Consider the following 16,013-nt stretch of genomic DNA (forward strand, 5'->3'; position numbering starts at 1 on the left):
CACTTCCTGTTCATATTCAGCGTGATCACCTTTTTTTCCCTGACTGAAGACATTTAAACACATGTGAAGAGGAAACTCATAAAACACTAAAGCTTTCATCACAGAGAAGAATGTAAACATCAGACAGATACCGGGGAATCATTTTCAAAGAGTTTATTAAAGCACAGAGATAACCATGAAGCTATAATCAATAACCCCTCACCGATTTACAGATCAATACAATCATCTTTCATTAAAAATTCATTTTTGTAGCTCAGATGATCAGAATACGATTAGATTCTAAGCTTTACGTGATAATTCACTGCATAAGAGAAACAGCCTGATTAAAAAAAAAAACAAAACAACAACAATTTTCGAAAAGCAGACGAGTTTCTCTTCAGTCTTTAAAGCTGCACTAATCACTCAAGCCTTTCAGCCTCTTTTGCAGTTTCGGTTCTGCAGACATTCACTGCCTGACTTCAAATTTAAAGACCAATTTTGATGCTTTTCTTTATTAAACATGGGAGAAAATGAACATCAGACCAGACAAAAACCTTTATCCACCAATCACATCGCAGAGGCTGATAAATTTAATCCTATTCTACTTATATAGCGCCAAATCACAACAACCGTCACCTCGAGGTTAAAGCAATCATTGCAGCTTTAAACGAGAGAAACCCTGCAGGTTCTCGCGGTTACTGTCAAAGAAGGGACAACATAATAGACCTATGACACCAAACCACAGAAAAAGCAAAGAGCAGATAAATTTAAAAGAGGAAATCAAACCATGTTTACACCAGCTGGCCTGATTTTTACATCAATGTTTATACAATATAAGAATCTAAGTCCAGGAGCCCTGACACAGAAAACCAGACAAACTGCATGTCTTTGTGTGCAACATGAAAACCATCAGCATATATATACATATATATTTATTATATTATAGTAATATATATGATTAAAATCTCCCAACTTCCACAGCGGAAGACCAGTCAGAGCAGCTGAAACACAGCTTGTGTCTCTGCTGCTGACTTGAAAACTTTATGTGATACTTCAGAAAATAAATAGAAGTATCTGCTTCATCGCGTTTCCTCGTTTATAAACCATGGCTCTGCGTCCTACGCGGCGATATGTAACAGACTGTCGGGTTTATAACGTTTAGTAGGATTCGGCATTCGAAGCCTGTTGTTGGCTCCAGGAGCCAAAAGCCCCGATGCACCAAGCCGAGCCCTGTTCCACCTGGACGTCCAGAGGATCGGATCTTAAAGGAAACTAAAGAGTGATTTCATGAACATTGCAGAGCTCCTGTGACATTCATGTGGGATTTAAGCAGAGGCCAGATTCTCCATGAAGCTTTTTTCTCTGATGTGGGCAGCGTGGGTTTCAGGGTCGTTTGAGGTCAGCTTGGTGTGTCGGGGCACTGAATGTGGTTACGAACGTCAGGTGAATAACACACGGAGGTCCATATACCAGGAGGAGTAAGACAGGACGGAAAAAACGCCGGTCGTAACACCCGCTTCTTTTTTGGAAGCTTTTTTTTTTTAACGTTCAGACGACATCTCCGAACTAGAAGCTTCATGAGGAGATGTCAGTCTGGATCATCAGGTGTGAGCTGTGCTGTGAACACAATCACGGGGCACCTGCACCTGCGGTGTGCATCAGCACAATTATACTGTGAAGTTGGGATGTTGGTGATGGTTTGGACACAGTGGGACTGACAGCGTGAACATTCAAGTATAAATGAAGTCATCACGAGTAACATGATGCTGCACATAGTGAGTAAACGCGTCACGTACGGCCCACTGGGCTACAGAGCTTACAGACATGCAGCTTTACGTTGTAACCTGAAGAGCCAGACCTGAAGCTGCTCCAGGATCTGTTTCACTAAGAAAACCCATCTCTGTGCAGAACCTCAGACTGGATCTCCTGGCTCGTTTTAACACGTGAACATAAACTATCGGGACCCGAAGGTCACCTTTAACCCCAAACACTGGATAAACAAAGGAAGAGTCCACTGTCGTGTGTGTTTGGATCGGCAGTAAAACTGGTGCGGGCAGGATATACAGAAATTTTCAGTGAGAAAAACGAGAAATTAACTTCTATCCTGACGGCATTAAAATGAATTCATGGCCAGTTCCTGTAACGTTTCTATAAGAACTGCTCAAGGTGGGAATGTCTGCTGGTGCAGCAGGTGGGTGATTGAGGTGGGGGTGGGGTTTGGATGACCTGTGAGGAACTGAAGAAGCGGTTAACCCTGTAATGCCAAATGTATCACGTGAAACATGACTTTGAGGCCTCTACATTTATCAGCGTGATTTTTTTCCTGTGTAACCGTGATAAACCGAACAATACGTTTGTAACATTTTTGTGCAGTTGCTTATAAAGTAAAAGTCATAAACAAACTGATATTAAATAAAAACAAGTCTGTCAGGTTTAATTAAAGATTAAAAAATGTGAATGTTTGGAGTAATTATTTCATGATCCAGGCTTTACAGGGTTAACAGCTTCTCTCTGATTAACACGGGAATGTCGACGCTGCGTTGATGGACAGGAAGTGAAGTCACAGCTGGCTGCTCGCTCAGATTCATCTGTGATCGTTCCCTGTTTAGAAGCTCTGTTTATCCTGAGGGTACCTGTGTAGCCCTGACCTCTGGTCGGACTGAAGCTACGAAATCAACGAACTTATTGCTAAAAAGCAAAAAAAAGCAAAAAAAAAAAAGGGGGGTTTTTTGTTATTTTTTTTTAAACAGCTGGATCTGTTTGGGGCTCCTGGACTAAAACAAAACGTTTATCTTTACATCTGGCTCCATCATCATTTTAAACATATATATATTTAAAGAGAATATCTAATAATACACTGAATGTTTATTTAACAGTCAATTATTATTATTATCATTATTATTATTGTTTTTATTATTGTTGATGATGGAGCCGTGCAATGGGTTTGTTTGCAGTGTTTAAACAGTTTGAGCTAGAGTGTAAAGAGCAGTTGGGGTCGTCACAGAACGTTTTTTCTTATAGAAGCACCAAAGCATGACAATGATGAAGATGACAGATGACAGAAGGCTAACAGCGACGATGGCTCGGGTTGTCCACTTCGGCTTGTCTGGGTGGGTGGGGTTTGCTGAGGAGACAAAAACATGAGGGCATTCTCAGTATCATTATTATTTTCACAGCTCGAACAGAAACATCCTGCTGGATGGTGATGGTGTGGTCCAGATGATGAGGTGCTGATCTGACTCCCTGACAGAAACAGAATTTTTTTAAAGTCTTACTTCCGTTTCTACAGAGCGCCGCAGAGTCCATAGAGGCGAAAAATATTTCAAATGAGCATGTGCTGAAAGCAGAGCGCTCTGATGAGGCCGTAGGAAGGACAAGAAGAATTTGTTTAGTGTTTGTTAATGAGGCAAATTTAATTGAAGGTGGACTGTCAAGAATTAGCGATTAAACAGAACGTAGAGAACAGTCTGGACCTGTTTTCATTCAGCTCTGCTGGGAGGAGCTTATGTATGAAATGACCCAGGGATGCTGAGATATAACCCTCAGCCTGCTCTGCTGTTAGCTTTTTACTAAGACTTAAACAACCTGCCCAGGAAAGACGTCCTGTATGTGCCCGTGCTCCTAAACCAAAGTCATGTGGCACAGCTGAAAGTGAACGGGCGGCACAAACCTTCAGGAAAAAGTTTTTAAGATCATCGATTTAAACTGAGTGAAGAAACGTGCAAAAGTTTGATATCTGTGGCTTCTCCTGTCTGCTCTCCTCAGATATGAACAGTTTAGTCTTCGATGTTAAACTGACACTAAACTGTTATTAATGCAAAATAACCAGTTAGATTCTACAGGGAGTACATATGTGAAGTAATCCATTACTTTAAAGAAACAGTCTCCAGGTGTTCCTCTGAGCTGAGGCGGTGTGGCGTTTACTGACACTCTGTGAGGCTGCAGTTCATGTCAGAGCAGAGTGAGGAGACTTGAACACCCCAACCTGTTCAGGAAACATGTGACTTACGGGAAGGTGAAGCAGGGTCCAGGTGAGAACTGCAGTTCACTAGAAGAGAAAAAGAAATGTGGTGAATGAAACAGCGGATGATGGAAAGCATTTCCTGTCTGCTGGAAAAACGAACAAACAAAAAACAAAAAAACTTTTAAGCTGAGTGTGGGAACACCTGTATGAATTAATTATTAATTACTCTTTAGAGCTCTCACCTGCGCATTCGATCTCCTGCAGCGTCTGAGGGAAAAAAAAGTTGAGGTCAGAGCTAAAAATAGTTTTCTGAGAGCATACAAAGAACAGGAAACAGTCGCTCTGTCAAACTGTGGAGATGATCTGATTTTTCTGGTAATATCTCCTCTGACTGAGAAACTGAAGAAACAGTATGCTCACATTTGCAACCTGTTAATCAATGTGTAACCCCGCCCCATTTCCTCACGTTCTTCTGCTCCTTTTTTGCTTTTAACAGCTCCATAATCTCAAAAATAACATGTTTAAATTTCCTGTCATAAAGTTAAACAAACAAACAAAATAAAAACAGATCAGATACAGAGATGCACAGTTTGTTTTTCAGTCAGTGACACAGAAGTGTTCAGTGTTCAGCTGCACGCACTGAAATGTAAATCTGTGTTTTGAAATGATGAACTCCGTTTCTGTAAAGTTAAAATATCACCGTTAAACTTTGCACACTGATAGTTCAGGACTGAGCTCAGCAGTGGAAGATTTTAGTCTTTTTGTAATAAAACCACAGAAAAAAAGGTCTGAATCTGAGCAAGAAGCTTGTTTTTACCCCAGAGCACTCCAGGATGTAGCGCAGGGGACGACAGTCAGCCAGGATGATGGAGTTGTCCGTCAGACTGTGGACAAAGACTTCATGAAAGCGTGAGCCTCGTGCCATGACAGTTTTCTGCAAAAGAAACAAAATACTTGATTATTACCGTCCATCCTTCCACTGCTGCTTACGCAGGTGACGGAGGCAGCAGTCTAACAGAGACTCTCAGACCTCCCTTTCTCAGAAACCTCTGAAAACATCAACGCATTCCCACACCATCCTGCAGACATAATCCCCAGCCAGGAGATGTCCTGGACAGACACTAAACCCTAGCTGGCCGACTTAGGTAACACCTATTGCTGACCTTTCATAACTGTCTCAGAATCGCTCTTCGTCTGGCCCCTCACCCAGGACCAATTTGCCTTGGGAGACCCTAACAGGGGCTAAATGCCCCCGACAACATAGCTCCTGGGATCACACGGGTACACAAACCCCTCCACCACGATAAGGTGGCGATTCACGGAGGGGGTTATTGTAATTCTTCAGCAGCTAATCAAGGTTGAAATGATTGATCACCAGAACACAGAGGTAGACTCTCTCAACTTTCATCTAGCACCAGCAACAGGTCAAATTTTGTTGCTCCGGGATTTAGAAAGTGCATTTGGTTTGAACAGAGACACAGGCTGATGTTACAAACACAGTTAAAGGCAATAAGAAGATCTTCAGCTGGACTGTAAGCACTCAGTGTTAGGACCTGAATGCAGTATGGTCCAGTGGGTCATTCTGTGTTTTTGAGTGAAGAGTTCACAGACTAAACATTACTGACTGGAGGTGACAAATGATTCCACATCTTCCACGGCGAGGTTTACTTTTTGTTTCATTTTTCACGCTGTTGCCACTAAATGTTGTTATTGTAACTGTGTTGTTTCCATAATCGAGTTTAAAAAGTGAAAACGTTACTTTACTGCTGTGTAACATTTGCCTGAACCCTCCGAGTTTCAGGTTTCACAGAATGACGAGAAATGAAACGAAAAACAAAAGAGCAAAGACACACACACACACGCGCACGCACGCACACACATACTCTATGCAATGCCGTCAGCCACAACTTTACAACCACACGAAGCTTCCAGCTTTCACTGAGAGGTTGATAAAGCAAAGAATGTTAATAACTTTGTGACTGAGTTACATCAGAGCTGCAGACCAAGAAAACAAACAAATTCTTCTGCTCTGCTTCTTCCGCTTCACCTCACGGGGAAAGTCCAGTGGAAATCTGGGGAAAGTCCTCCTGCTATTGTTCCCTTTTTAAAACTCTGTTCATCAACTTTATACGTAGATTCACCGAGTCCTAGCATCCAAGGGGAAGGTCAAAAAGCTTCCAAAACATACAGAATAGATTTGTGGATGAAACACAAAATAGATGCCACAATAGAGAAAATAAGCAATAGATGAGAAATAAAAATGAAAAAAGCTACAACTCTCTGTATATAAGGGCACCAAAAGTAAAGAGATTTGTGTTTGGTTGATTATTTTTGCTGTAACAATGCTTGTTGGCACCTGGCACCTCTTCCTCGTGCAGGTCAGTGGCCTGGTCACACACTGCTGTGGGATGGATCCCATTCATCAACTAGCGTTTGTCAGCCAGTGTGGTTGTGTTGGCCACTCTGGCACAAAAGGCTGATCCCACAAGCGTTCAGTGAGGTTGAATGCATTCACACATACAGCCAATTTATAATCGGCAGTTAAACTAACCCATTAACCCGTCTTTTGACTGAGCCGGGCGACTCCTTTTTCCCTACAGCGCATTGCGCCACAGCCTGTGAAAGTCGCTTTGATGATTTATGATGTAATACAGCAGTCAAACCTGCTTCCTGTCTGATTACCTCACCCTCAGCCTCTGTCAGACATTCTCAAACATTCCTGATAATCTGCCTGAGATCAGACCCACTGCTGTCATGTTTCAGTGTGTTCACAAACAGGCGTTTGGCATTTGATCAGCAATTCTCTGGGAATTGCTGATCGAATTCTCTGGGAGGATTGGGAGGAAGTCTCAAAGAGATGCCGTCTTTGAGACGCGGTCTCTTTGAGACGCGGTCTCTTTGAGATGCGGTCTCAAAGAGACTGAAGTCAGACTCTGACTTCAGTCCTTCTGCCTGCAGAGTATCTCTTACTTGTCTGCATCACACAAACACAGAATCTGGTTTCCTGTTTAGCTTCAGTCTGACTTAAATGACACAAACGTGACGGATTTACTGCCACAAATCAAAGAAAACTGGTTTCAGTTTCAAAGACACCTGATTCTGTGAAAACACCACAAACCTCCACCTCAGAGCTTCCTGCTGGCTCACAGCATCACTGGCACTGATGCTCTGTTTCATGATCACTAAAATCAACTTTTCACTCAGCCAGCTGATTTTTGCTTTGTCTGAGAATCAAAAGAAACACTTAAGCAATTGAGGAAGGCCACACCCAAAACATGGCAGCTGAGGCATTAGGAAGTATAACTGGAAGGACTAGATTTGATACCCATTCAGGTATTTATGTATGGCAGGATCTGACATTGCACTCAGTGAGCATTCTGAAAACGAGCTACAGACATAACAACGAGCCTGAATGTACCTGAAGATGTGTCCTCTAGGAGCAAACATGCTGTTCTTCTCTTAGCCTTTATCAATTAATTTATTATTCACCTGTGCTATGTGAGCCCCGCCCTTCACTGCTGCTAGTCACCTAGCAGCCAAGTCACCTTGAGCGCCTGTGATCACTCGGGTTTACATTCCCTGTCTGTTTATGGATTTCTCTGAGGTGCACAGCCAGTCCAATGACCCGCCCAATGTTTGAAGTGTCCAGAGTTCTCCAAACAAGGAAGTTAAAAGAACAAAATCTATGATGTAATCGTGGTGTTGATCAATAGCAGCAGGTTGTGAAAGTGAAATGTGTAATTGCTTGTGATTTGCTGATCTAACTCTGAGAGCATGTGTGCAGCAGTAACAGCAATGGCATCATGCTGAGTGTGGTGGACTCACGTTCTGATCCTCCCAGCAGGTGCTGCAGCTGGATGAACTGGGCCCGTGTGGCAGCTGGAACAGGACCGACCCATTAGAGAGCCGTGTGGAGTTACAGGTTAGACTTGATGGAGACTCTGCTGCAGAAGACTGAAGACCAGGCAGCAGCACGAGGGCGAAAACTGAAAGTAAACAAACGGCACGGTCACACAACTTCAAAACTCTGACACTGGACCAGTCTAACACCTAAAGATGGGCTCAGAGCTACGACGGCAGTTTGTTGCTGTATAAAGCAGCAGCAAAAGTGGAACGACTGGATCTTTTCCAGATGTTTACATCTAAAGCCAGCTGTCAAATTTATAGCAGTGCTCTGATACTATATTTTAAACTGTAGGGGCACACTAATAGAGCCCTGTGGGACTCCATACTGTGTTTAAAGTCTTCGATTTGATTACCAGAACATTTCTAAAAGCTGAGCTTCAATTAAATTTTAGTTCTATAGCACCAAATCACAACCTCCGTCGCCTCGAAGTGTTTAATATAGGTAAAGACCCTACAATAACACAGAGAAACACCCCATATGAGCAAACACTTAGTAACAGTGGGAAGGAAAAACTCCCAACATTAGCTCTGTAAGTTATAACGATCATAAAGGTTCTAAAAGGTCTGATAGCTGAGGCCCAAAGAAAAAATGCTGTTTATGATGCATTACTTCAGAGGGGTGGTTTACAGAGGTTTAACCCTTTAAGTGAGGTTTCTTGACATTGCAGCTGTATTTGAGAGTGCTGCCGCTTAGCTGTTACAGGACGAGAGGCAGGGTACACCTGGACAGGTTGGCATTCGATCGCAAGGCTAAAGGCAATCATTCACGCCTGCAGCCAATTTAAAAATCACCAATTACCTTATTAACCCATCTTTGGCCCGAGTTGGAGAGAATCCACAGACATGGGGAGAACACGTAAATGCTGCACAGCTGTGAGGCGACAGTGCTAACCACTCTGACACCTGTATTTGTCTTTTTTACTTTACCGATTCAGTGCTTTGTCTCGGCGACGTTTCAACTCAGTAAGTAACCGACTGCTAGCTGTCTGCTAGCTTCACCTGCTGTTGGAGCATTTTAATGACATTATCTTTTCCATTAATATGTCTGGAGTGAGGTTACTGTATTAACACACTGAGAAGTCTGAGTTCCAGCTTTTCTGAGTGAAATTCTGGTATTTATCCTGGATGTGACTGAACTCTAATCAGCAGGTATCTGTGTTTGTGTGATGCTCCCATAACGTCGGTAAGTGCAGACTGATAACCGGCCTAGGTAGTATTAAAAGATAACTTAGTGTTCCACCCTCTCACCCAAATATGGTCACTTCTGGTCACTGACAAGCCAACAGGGTGGCGGCCAAAACACCGTCTCTGCTGTTCCTCCAGACGAGTTTCAAAGATTTTTTCATCACTGGGAAAGTCCAGTGAGAAATGCCTACAAAGTCCTTGTGCTGCTGTTGTAACAAACATGAGCCTTCATTCATTCAGCTGTTTCTCTGCTGTGAGTGTGAGGACACTCCCACTGACATACTTTCACCTGTACACTGCAAGCCCCGCCGCCTTGCCACTGTTAGATTCTAACCATGAAGGCGAATGCCTTTGGAAGAGTTCCTCCTCCTCTTCCTGACGTGTTCGTGTGTTGCTATGAAACACACTCCAGCAAGCTGCCTGACGTTAAAACTGTGTCAGAGTTTAAAGTGTGCCAGCCTCGGCAAGCCTTCTGCTTTTTATCACAGCGTGTCCTGACAGAAGGAAACGTACAGAGTGAAAATCCCCAAACAACAGCTCACAACAAACACGTTTCCATGGAAACATCCAGCTCTGATGGATGTTTCCATGGACTGTTCAGCTGACTGAACAGTCTGTGGTTCAAAGTTTTTCAGGCTGTAAAAGTCACTCTCATGTTTTTATGATGCAATACAACCATCATGACACAAACACAATGGATTTACTGACACAGATACAACCTCAGAGCCAGGATGGGACTAACAGACTCAAACGAGCTTCAGTTAAAGGAAAACTCGTCTGCTTTCAGCTTCAGAAACTCAGCTGATCCTGTGAATACACCACAAACCTCCACCTGTTATCATCTTTACCAACAGAAACACTCAGGAAAGCAAACAGGTGAATCTGAAGCAGCTAAACTCACCAATTAATACATCACAGTTCAGGTGACCTTGTGTTTCACTCTATTTGGGATTCCCAAAAGGTTGATTGTTTTCATCTGGACGTGATGTTTTCAGTGAGAGAAACATTTCATCACTCACCCAAGGTGAGTGACTCAGCTGAATGAAACGTTTCTTCAGATGTAATTTAAAAAGGTCAACGTGTGAATCTCGCAGGTTACGGAGTTAGAAAGAGAACATCCGATGAGCTCATCCAGCATGAAGCAGTGGAAAGAGGAAGTTTCAAAACACACTTAAGACTCAACCATCATGATGCGTACAAACTACCCTTAAACATGAAGAAAATACTCTGAAACAACAAAGATGAGACCATTTCTCATCTAAATGTTTAGGCTACGTTCTGATTGGCTGTAATTTGCAAAGGTCAACATGTGACAGGAAACAAGGCTCACAAACGGCTTGTAACAAACTTTAGCTTCCATTCATGATCAGATTCACGCGATCAGTCCCAAATGAAACCACATCAAACATCAGAGACTATCAGCAACCAACACGAAGACAAGTGCCTCCAACCATCAACACACAAAACAGGGTATAAAGAGACCTAAAGGAGGACTGTACTGAACCATGAAACCTTTGAGAGTAACAAAGGCAGATGAATCATTCTCACTTCCTCCCAGTGCTATACAGAGAGGGCCTTGTTATTAGCAGCCTGATAACAATCTGAAAGAACGAGCGAAGCAGAAACTTGTGTGACCTTTCAGAACTCTTACTGATAGTAAGCTGTAACCACCTGATTAAAAAGTGGCTTTGCAAAAAACAGAAATCTTATTTTATTGTGGTATACTGAGAAAATTCAAGGGTCAGTTAACCCAGATCACAAACAGACACACAACAACACCCCAGCGTGTTAGCGTGTTTGGATCTGCTCTCTCTGACACTCGTGCCCTGCGTTCAGAGTGACGTCAGCTGCTCTGATGGCTGTTTGTTTGTCTTTTTTTCCCCCCTTCGTTTGAGCTGAGCTAGTTTCATTACTGCAGCGTGGATTTGAAACTCCACCCAACAAAAAGTCCCCCAACGGCACAGCCGGATCTCTGACTTTCCCCTCACGTTCACTGTTTTTGTGCAGACCGATGATCTGTAGGTCAAAGGGCAGGCTGCTGTTTCCACGCTCCACCTGTTCTTACTTGCAGGTGAGACTCCATGAAAGGGAAATCAGCACTGCAGAGTTCTTTAAATATGTCAATGTCACAGATTTAAAGAAAGTTGTCACAGGTTCTTCTTGGTCATTCGCCTGTTTCAATCACATTCACCCTTCAGGCAAACAGACACAGGGCTCAGGAATATAAAACGGTAACCAAAGGAATGCGCTGTTCATAATAATTTAGCGGGTTAAGATAAGAGGACTGGTCATCAGTGTCAAATTGTCCCATTATTCAGGCTGATTGATCAGTTTGCGCATTTATTTGAAGGATGGAGACCGTCTGCCTCCCCTCACAGGAAGCCAACAAACAGGATTGTTTGAGGAGAAGCAAGAAACACATCCTCTGAGCGCCGGGCTTTCCAGGAAATCACTTCACATTAACTAAATCACAGCTGCGTGTGCAGAAGGACTGAAAACACTGAAGCCATCATTAAAAATATGATGTCTGTTACTCTGTTTTTATTTACTGAGCGCAGCTGGCACTGTAATATGCTGTAACTACAAGAGTGACGTCATTATTACTCGTGATCTTTTTTGCACATTATAAAGCAACAAGTTATTTATGATGGATTCAATTCCAGCAGTCATTTTTTGGTAAATACCGGAAATCCCTTTTTGACTTTTTGGCACAGCACCGGCTATCGGAGTGCGTCAAAGTGCGTCTGCTGTGTTCACCTGTTGCAGGTGAGACAAACCCTGACTGTGGCCCGCGGATAGTTCACAGAAGAAAGAAAGCGAAGGAGGAAAATTTGAAACAAAAATCACACAGAGACCGTCAGAAGGACAGCCAACTCACCGTACACGGAGACAATCATGATGTTCATGCTGGGAGAAATCGTCTTGTTTGCAGCTTCTTGGCGGGTAAACGCACCGAGCACTGAGCCACGGGTAGTGATGTGACGTTCTGTATCGAGGCTTCGAAGCTTGTGTCGAGTAATTGAGGGAGCGTTTCCGCGATGCGCGTATCGAGGCTTGCTTCATTTATGGGAGGAGCTGAAAACGATGACGTCCGAAGCCTCGCTGCCCGGCTGTACCACGTGACTGGTTCATGAAGTGGTTCGAACTTTGCCGCGAGATATGACAGCGATACAAACCCCTCAGACTTTATTCAAAAATGTGGGTGTTTGGTGGAGAGTTGCGATTAGTGAGAGTTTGGAGACAGTTTGGAGACAGTTTGGAGGTTTATGAGAGTGAGGAGAGAAAGTCAGGAGAGAATGGAGCCAGCTAAGAAGAGGAGGATGTCCTCCCCTGTGTGGGAACATTTTGATTTTATTCCTCCCAACAAGGTATGTTAATTTCTACAGAAGATATATTTTCATAATACTGATGGTGCAATACAATTTATGTTAAGCTGTCTTGACTTTTGTACAAGGTGAAGTGTTTGCTATGTGCCAGGGAGCTGGGATATAACAACAACACCTCATCCATGCTTAGGCACTACAGAGCTTTGCATGAGAATAAGGGGAACACCGATTGTGGAGCAAGACCAGGTGAGCCATCAAATGCAATGATAATATAGCATGCAGTAATGTTACTAAATGATATAACAATATTATACAGCTGTAATAAGTGACGTGTGTGATATTTATATTTGTGCTTTGTCTTTATTGTCTTTCCTCAGGAGAACAATCTCAAATAGATGAAGACCTGGTTAGCATGGTGATTGAAGACTCCCAGCCATTTAGCATTGTGGAGGACAAAGGATTCAAAAAATTTGTTAAATCATTAAATCCTAGCTATGTTCTCCCCACTAAAAAGGTCATAAAAGCAGTGAAAATTTAGTTCTTATAGAATAAAATGTGAACAGGCATACCTCAACGTTACAAAAGCACAACTACTGTCCACACCCCAACCACACCTCACCTCACAGTAAATGATCATTTCCATTTTAAGCATTTCCAAATAATCATTTTCCATACTGCCAGTATAAATATACACAGTATACTGCCATCACTACAATATAGATGTTTTACACACTCCTTTTGTTGTTGACATTTACAGGCTGTGTGCAAAAGGCCACACTCTTCAAATTCATGCCAACTAATATTTTTACGTCCAGTAGGTGTCCTACTAGAGCAAATGAAGCTTCAAGAAGCTTTGCGCTGGGATGAACCAATTGGATGAAAAGCTTCAGTGCTTCATGAAGCTTTACCTGCCCATCACTAGGCCACGGGGTGTGTCTGTTTTTGCTTTTACGTCGGAAAGCCCCGCCCTCCATTGCTTCTCCCCACCCTCCCTTTTTGACGCCATCTGTCGGTGGTCGCTATCATTACACTACTTTAACGTCTCACAAACGTAATAATAATACTAATACTACTACTATTACTACTACTAATAATAATCAGTGTTGGAACTAACGCATTATTAAGTAACGCGTTACAGTAACTACGTTATTATTGTGGTAACGAGCAGGGTAACTAGTTATTATTCCAAAATCAGAAACGCGTTATTCGTTACTGGGATTTAGATAGGGTCGTTACTCGTTACTTCGTGTAGTGGCTATCGCGGAGCTTCCACAGATTCAGTAACATTAGCAAGTGGTGAGGCCAGCAGGTGGATGAAGGAAAAGGGGACGCAGAAGGAAAAGAGACCCGAGGCGGCCGCCGGTCCAAGTGTGAACTGAACTTCAGGTAAGAAGTTATGACCTGCAGTCTCTCTGGGTCAGATATGAACCAAGTTTAGGTGGAGTTTATTTTCGTTATTCTGACTTTTTCCGTACTGTGTACTAGCTAGCATGACGGGGTTTCTATACAGCTGGGTGGGTGCTATGATGTTAACGATGTTAAACTTTATTTTGTTCATAAGTTATAAGAGTTGCCAACCGTCCCGTCTGGTATTCAGAGAAAATATTACGCGTTTCTTATTGAGGTGAAAAGGAACAGTTTGTCCCGTAATTCAGCTACAATGAAAAAGGCACAAAGCTGGAGTTATTCTGTGTCTTTGCTGCACAGCTGCCTCTTCTTCTTTCATTCTCTCCCCTCCCTCTCCTGTTTCTACTTCAATCATGAAACTGATCAATGATCAGCTGATCGGCTCTCTTGTTTGTTTATCGCCCACTTTGCGCCAGAAAGAGGAAACCAGCCGATGTCGCGTTAAACAACAGCAGCACGTTTAAGCTTGATCAGCTGTTGTTAGAATTTATTTAATATTAATTTCTACTATCAGCTGATGTTTGCTGGAGCCACAGCTGCAAAAAAGCTGCTGGTCATGATATGGTTTGGTTATCTGGTGAGAGGGAAACATGAAGATGAAACCAGGAGATGTCCTTACTGAATCATCAGAGCTGAACAGGTGATGGAGAAACAGGTTTACCTTTAAGGTGACATGAATGAGTTGAAGGGAAGTTATGAACTGTTTCTGAGAGACAAATAACACCAGGATCCTTTTTTACATAGCTGACAGCTGGTAACTGTGCAGGTGCGGATCTAGCAAAGTTTTTGCCAGGGGGGCAGGTAGGGCATTAACAGGGAGAGGTGGGCACAAGGAAATACTTTTCTTTCTTATTCTCATTTAAAATGTATAGCTTTTAAAAAATAATTATCTGAATCTTACAACAAACGATTGATAGATTGATGCATATATACCATCAAGACAGTGTACATCACTGTCACAACAGCGTTTGTTTTCATTCAAAGGCTTTATGATTTTTCCTATAATGGTGGGCCGGTCTCTAGTCAAAATGCATGGGCCAATTTTTTGTCCCAGTCCAGCCCTGTATGCAGCTCATCTGCAGTCTGGTGTTACCTACATCTTCCTATTCAGAAGACAGAATTTCAGAGTTCTGAGTACAATCAAAACCTCCACGACTGCAGTTTTTGTGTTGGATGTAAAAGGCGCACATGACGCTGTGACGTAGGCTAGAATCATGGCAGCAGTCAATGACGGTCCAGGCGTGGGATTTCTCTCGTGGAAATGTGCACATTATCTTTTCCTTTCTATTGGTAGGTGGCACAGTGCACTTGTGGCAAGTAAGCAAGCTAGAAGACTGGCAAAGTTATGGAAGCAACACATTAACAAGAGAATTCTGAGTAAAACCAAAGTTACTTTCCCTAGTAACTCGTTACTTTGAAAGTAACGAGTAACTTGAAGTAACTGAGTTACTTTTGATAGAAGTAACTAGTAATGTAACGAAGTTACTAATTTAAAGTAACTTACCCAACACTGCTAATAATAATAATAAATTGCGAGTTTAGACCTTTTCTGGGGGACCTCTAAATTCCATCATAGCATCCCTTAAATATCTCCAGTAATCTTAATAATAATAATACTATCCTAATGTCAAATTTAGCCAACTTGTCTTTTGGAGATGGTAAATGAATGAAAACAGGCTTAAACACGCAGAGTTCTTCATGTCAGAATGTCACAGTGCACTCGTTAATATAGACTAGAGCAAATTCTCATGCTGGAATATCACGAGTTATCAGCCCAGGAGCTGATGAGCATTATGGTTATAGTTTCATGGTCTGTTTACAGCACATTTATAGGTAGTGACAGAACCAGGGTTTTCTTTCTACATGAATTTAAAGCCGTTACCTATCAGCAGCAGCTCAATTACAATGTTGCAATAATTTCTGCTACACTATTACATTTACCATTTGTGTGACAGCACAGAGCTTGAGAGGTAAGAGTGGACATGTAGTCAGAAGCACAGTTATAATGCCAAGGTACCTTGTGCTTTGCCCACATTCACTGATGGTGATCATTTCACATAACAAAGCAGCGATTTACACTGTTATCAAATGTGGATCTCCAACCTGCTCTAATAAGAACTCAGATTATTTTTGTTATTATCATTTTTGTGTGATTGTTAGAGCAAAGAATGAGTGAGGAGGATGCAGAGATCATACAAAAGTGGGAAGACCAGGTGAGCAAATTTGCAGGTAGGGAAGAAAAACCA

General features: G+C 42.4%; 1 protein-coding gene across 1 annotated transcript; it reads right to left on the bottom strand.

Annotated features, from left to right (window-relative positions):
- Positions 1 to 496: 496 nt before the first annotated feature.
- Positions 497 to 12,085, bottom strand: LOC146641340 (uncharacterized). The gene is made up of 6 exons (XM_085399055.1): positions 11,913 to 12,085; positions 7,769 to 7,929; positions 4,761 to 4,877; positions 4,186 to 4,210; positions 3,989 to 4,027; positions 497 to 3,103 (listed from the first exon to the last, which is right to left on the bottom strand). Exons 1-6 carry the CDS (start codon positions 11,938 to 11,940, stop codon positions 2,937 to 2,939), a joined length of 537 nt encoding a protein of 178 aa, XP_085255181.1. The 5' UTR covers positions 11,941 to 12,085; the 3' UTR covers positions 497 to 2,936.
- Positions 12,086 to 16,013: the final 3,928 nt, after the last annotated feature.

This window comes from Rhamphochromis longiceps, linkage group LG23, assembly GCF_057381845.1.
Source record: "Rhamphochromis longiceps isolate RC_006_pf linkage group LG23, R_longiceps_female_GT1.1, whole genome shotgun sequence".
Classification (NCBI taxonomy): Eukaryota; Metazoa; Chordata; class Actinopteri; order Cichliformes; family Cichlidae; genus Rhamphochromis; species Rhamphochromis longiceps.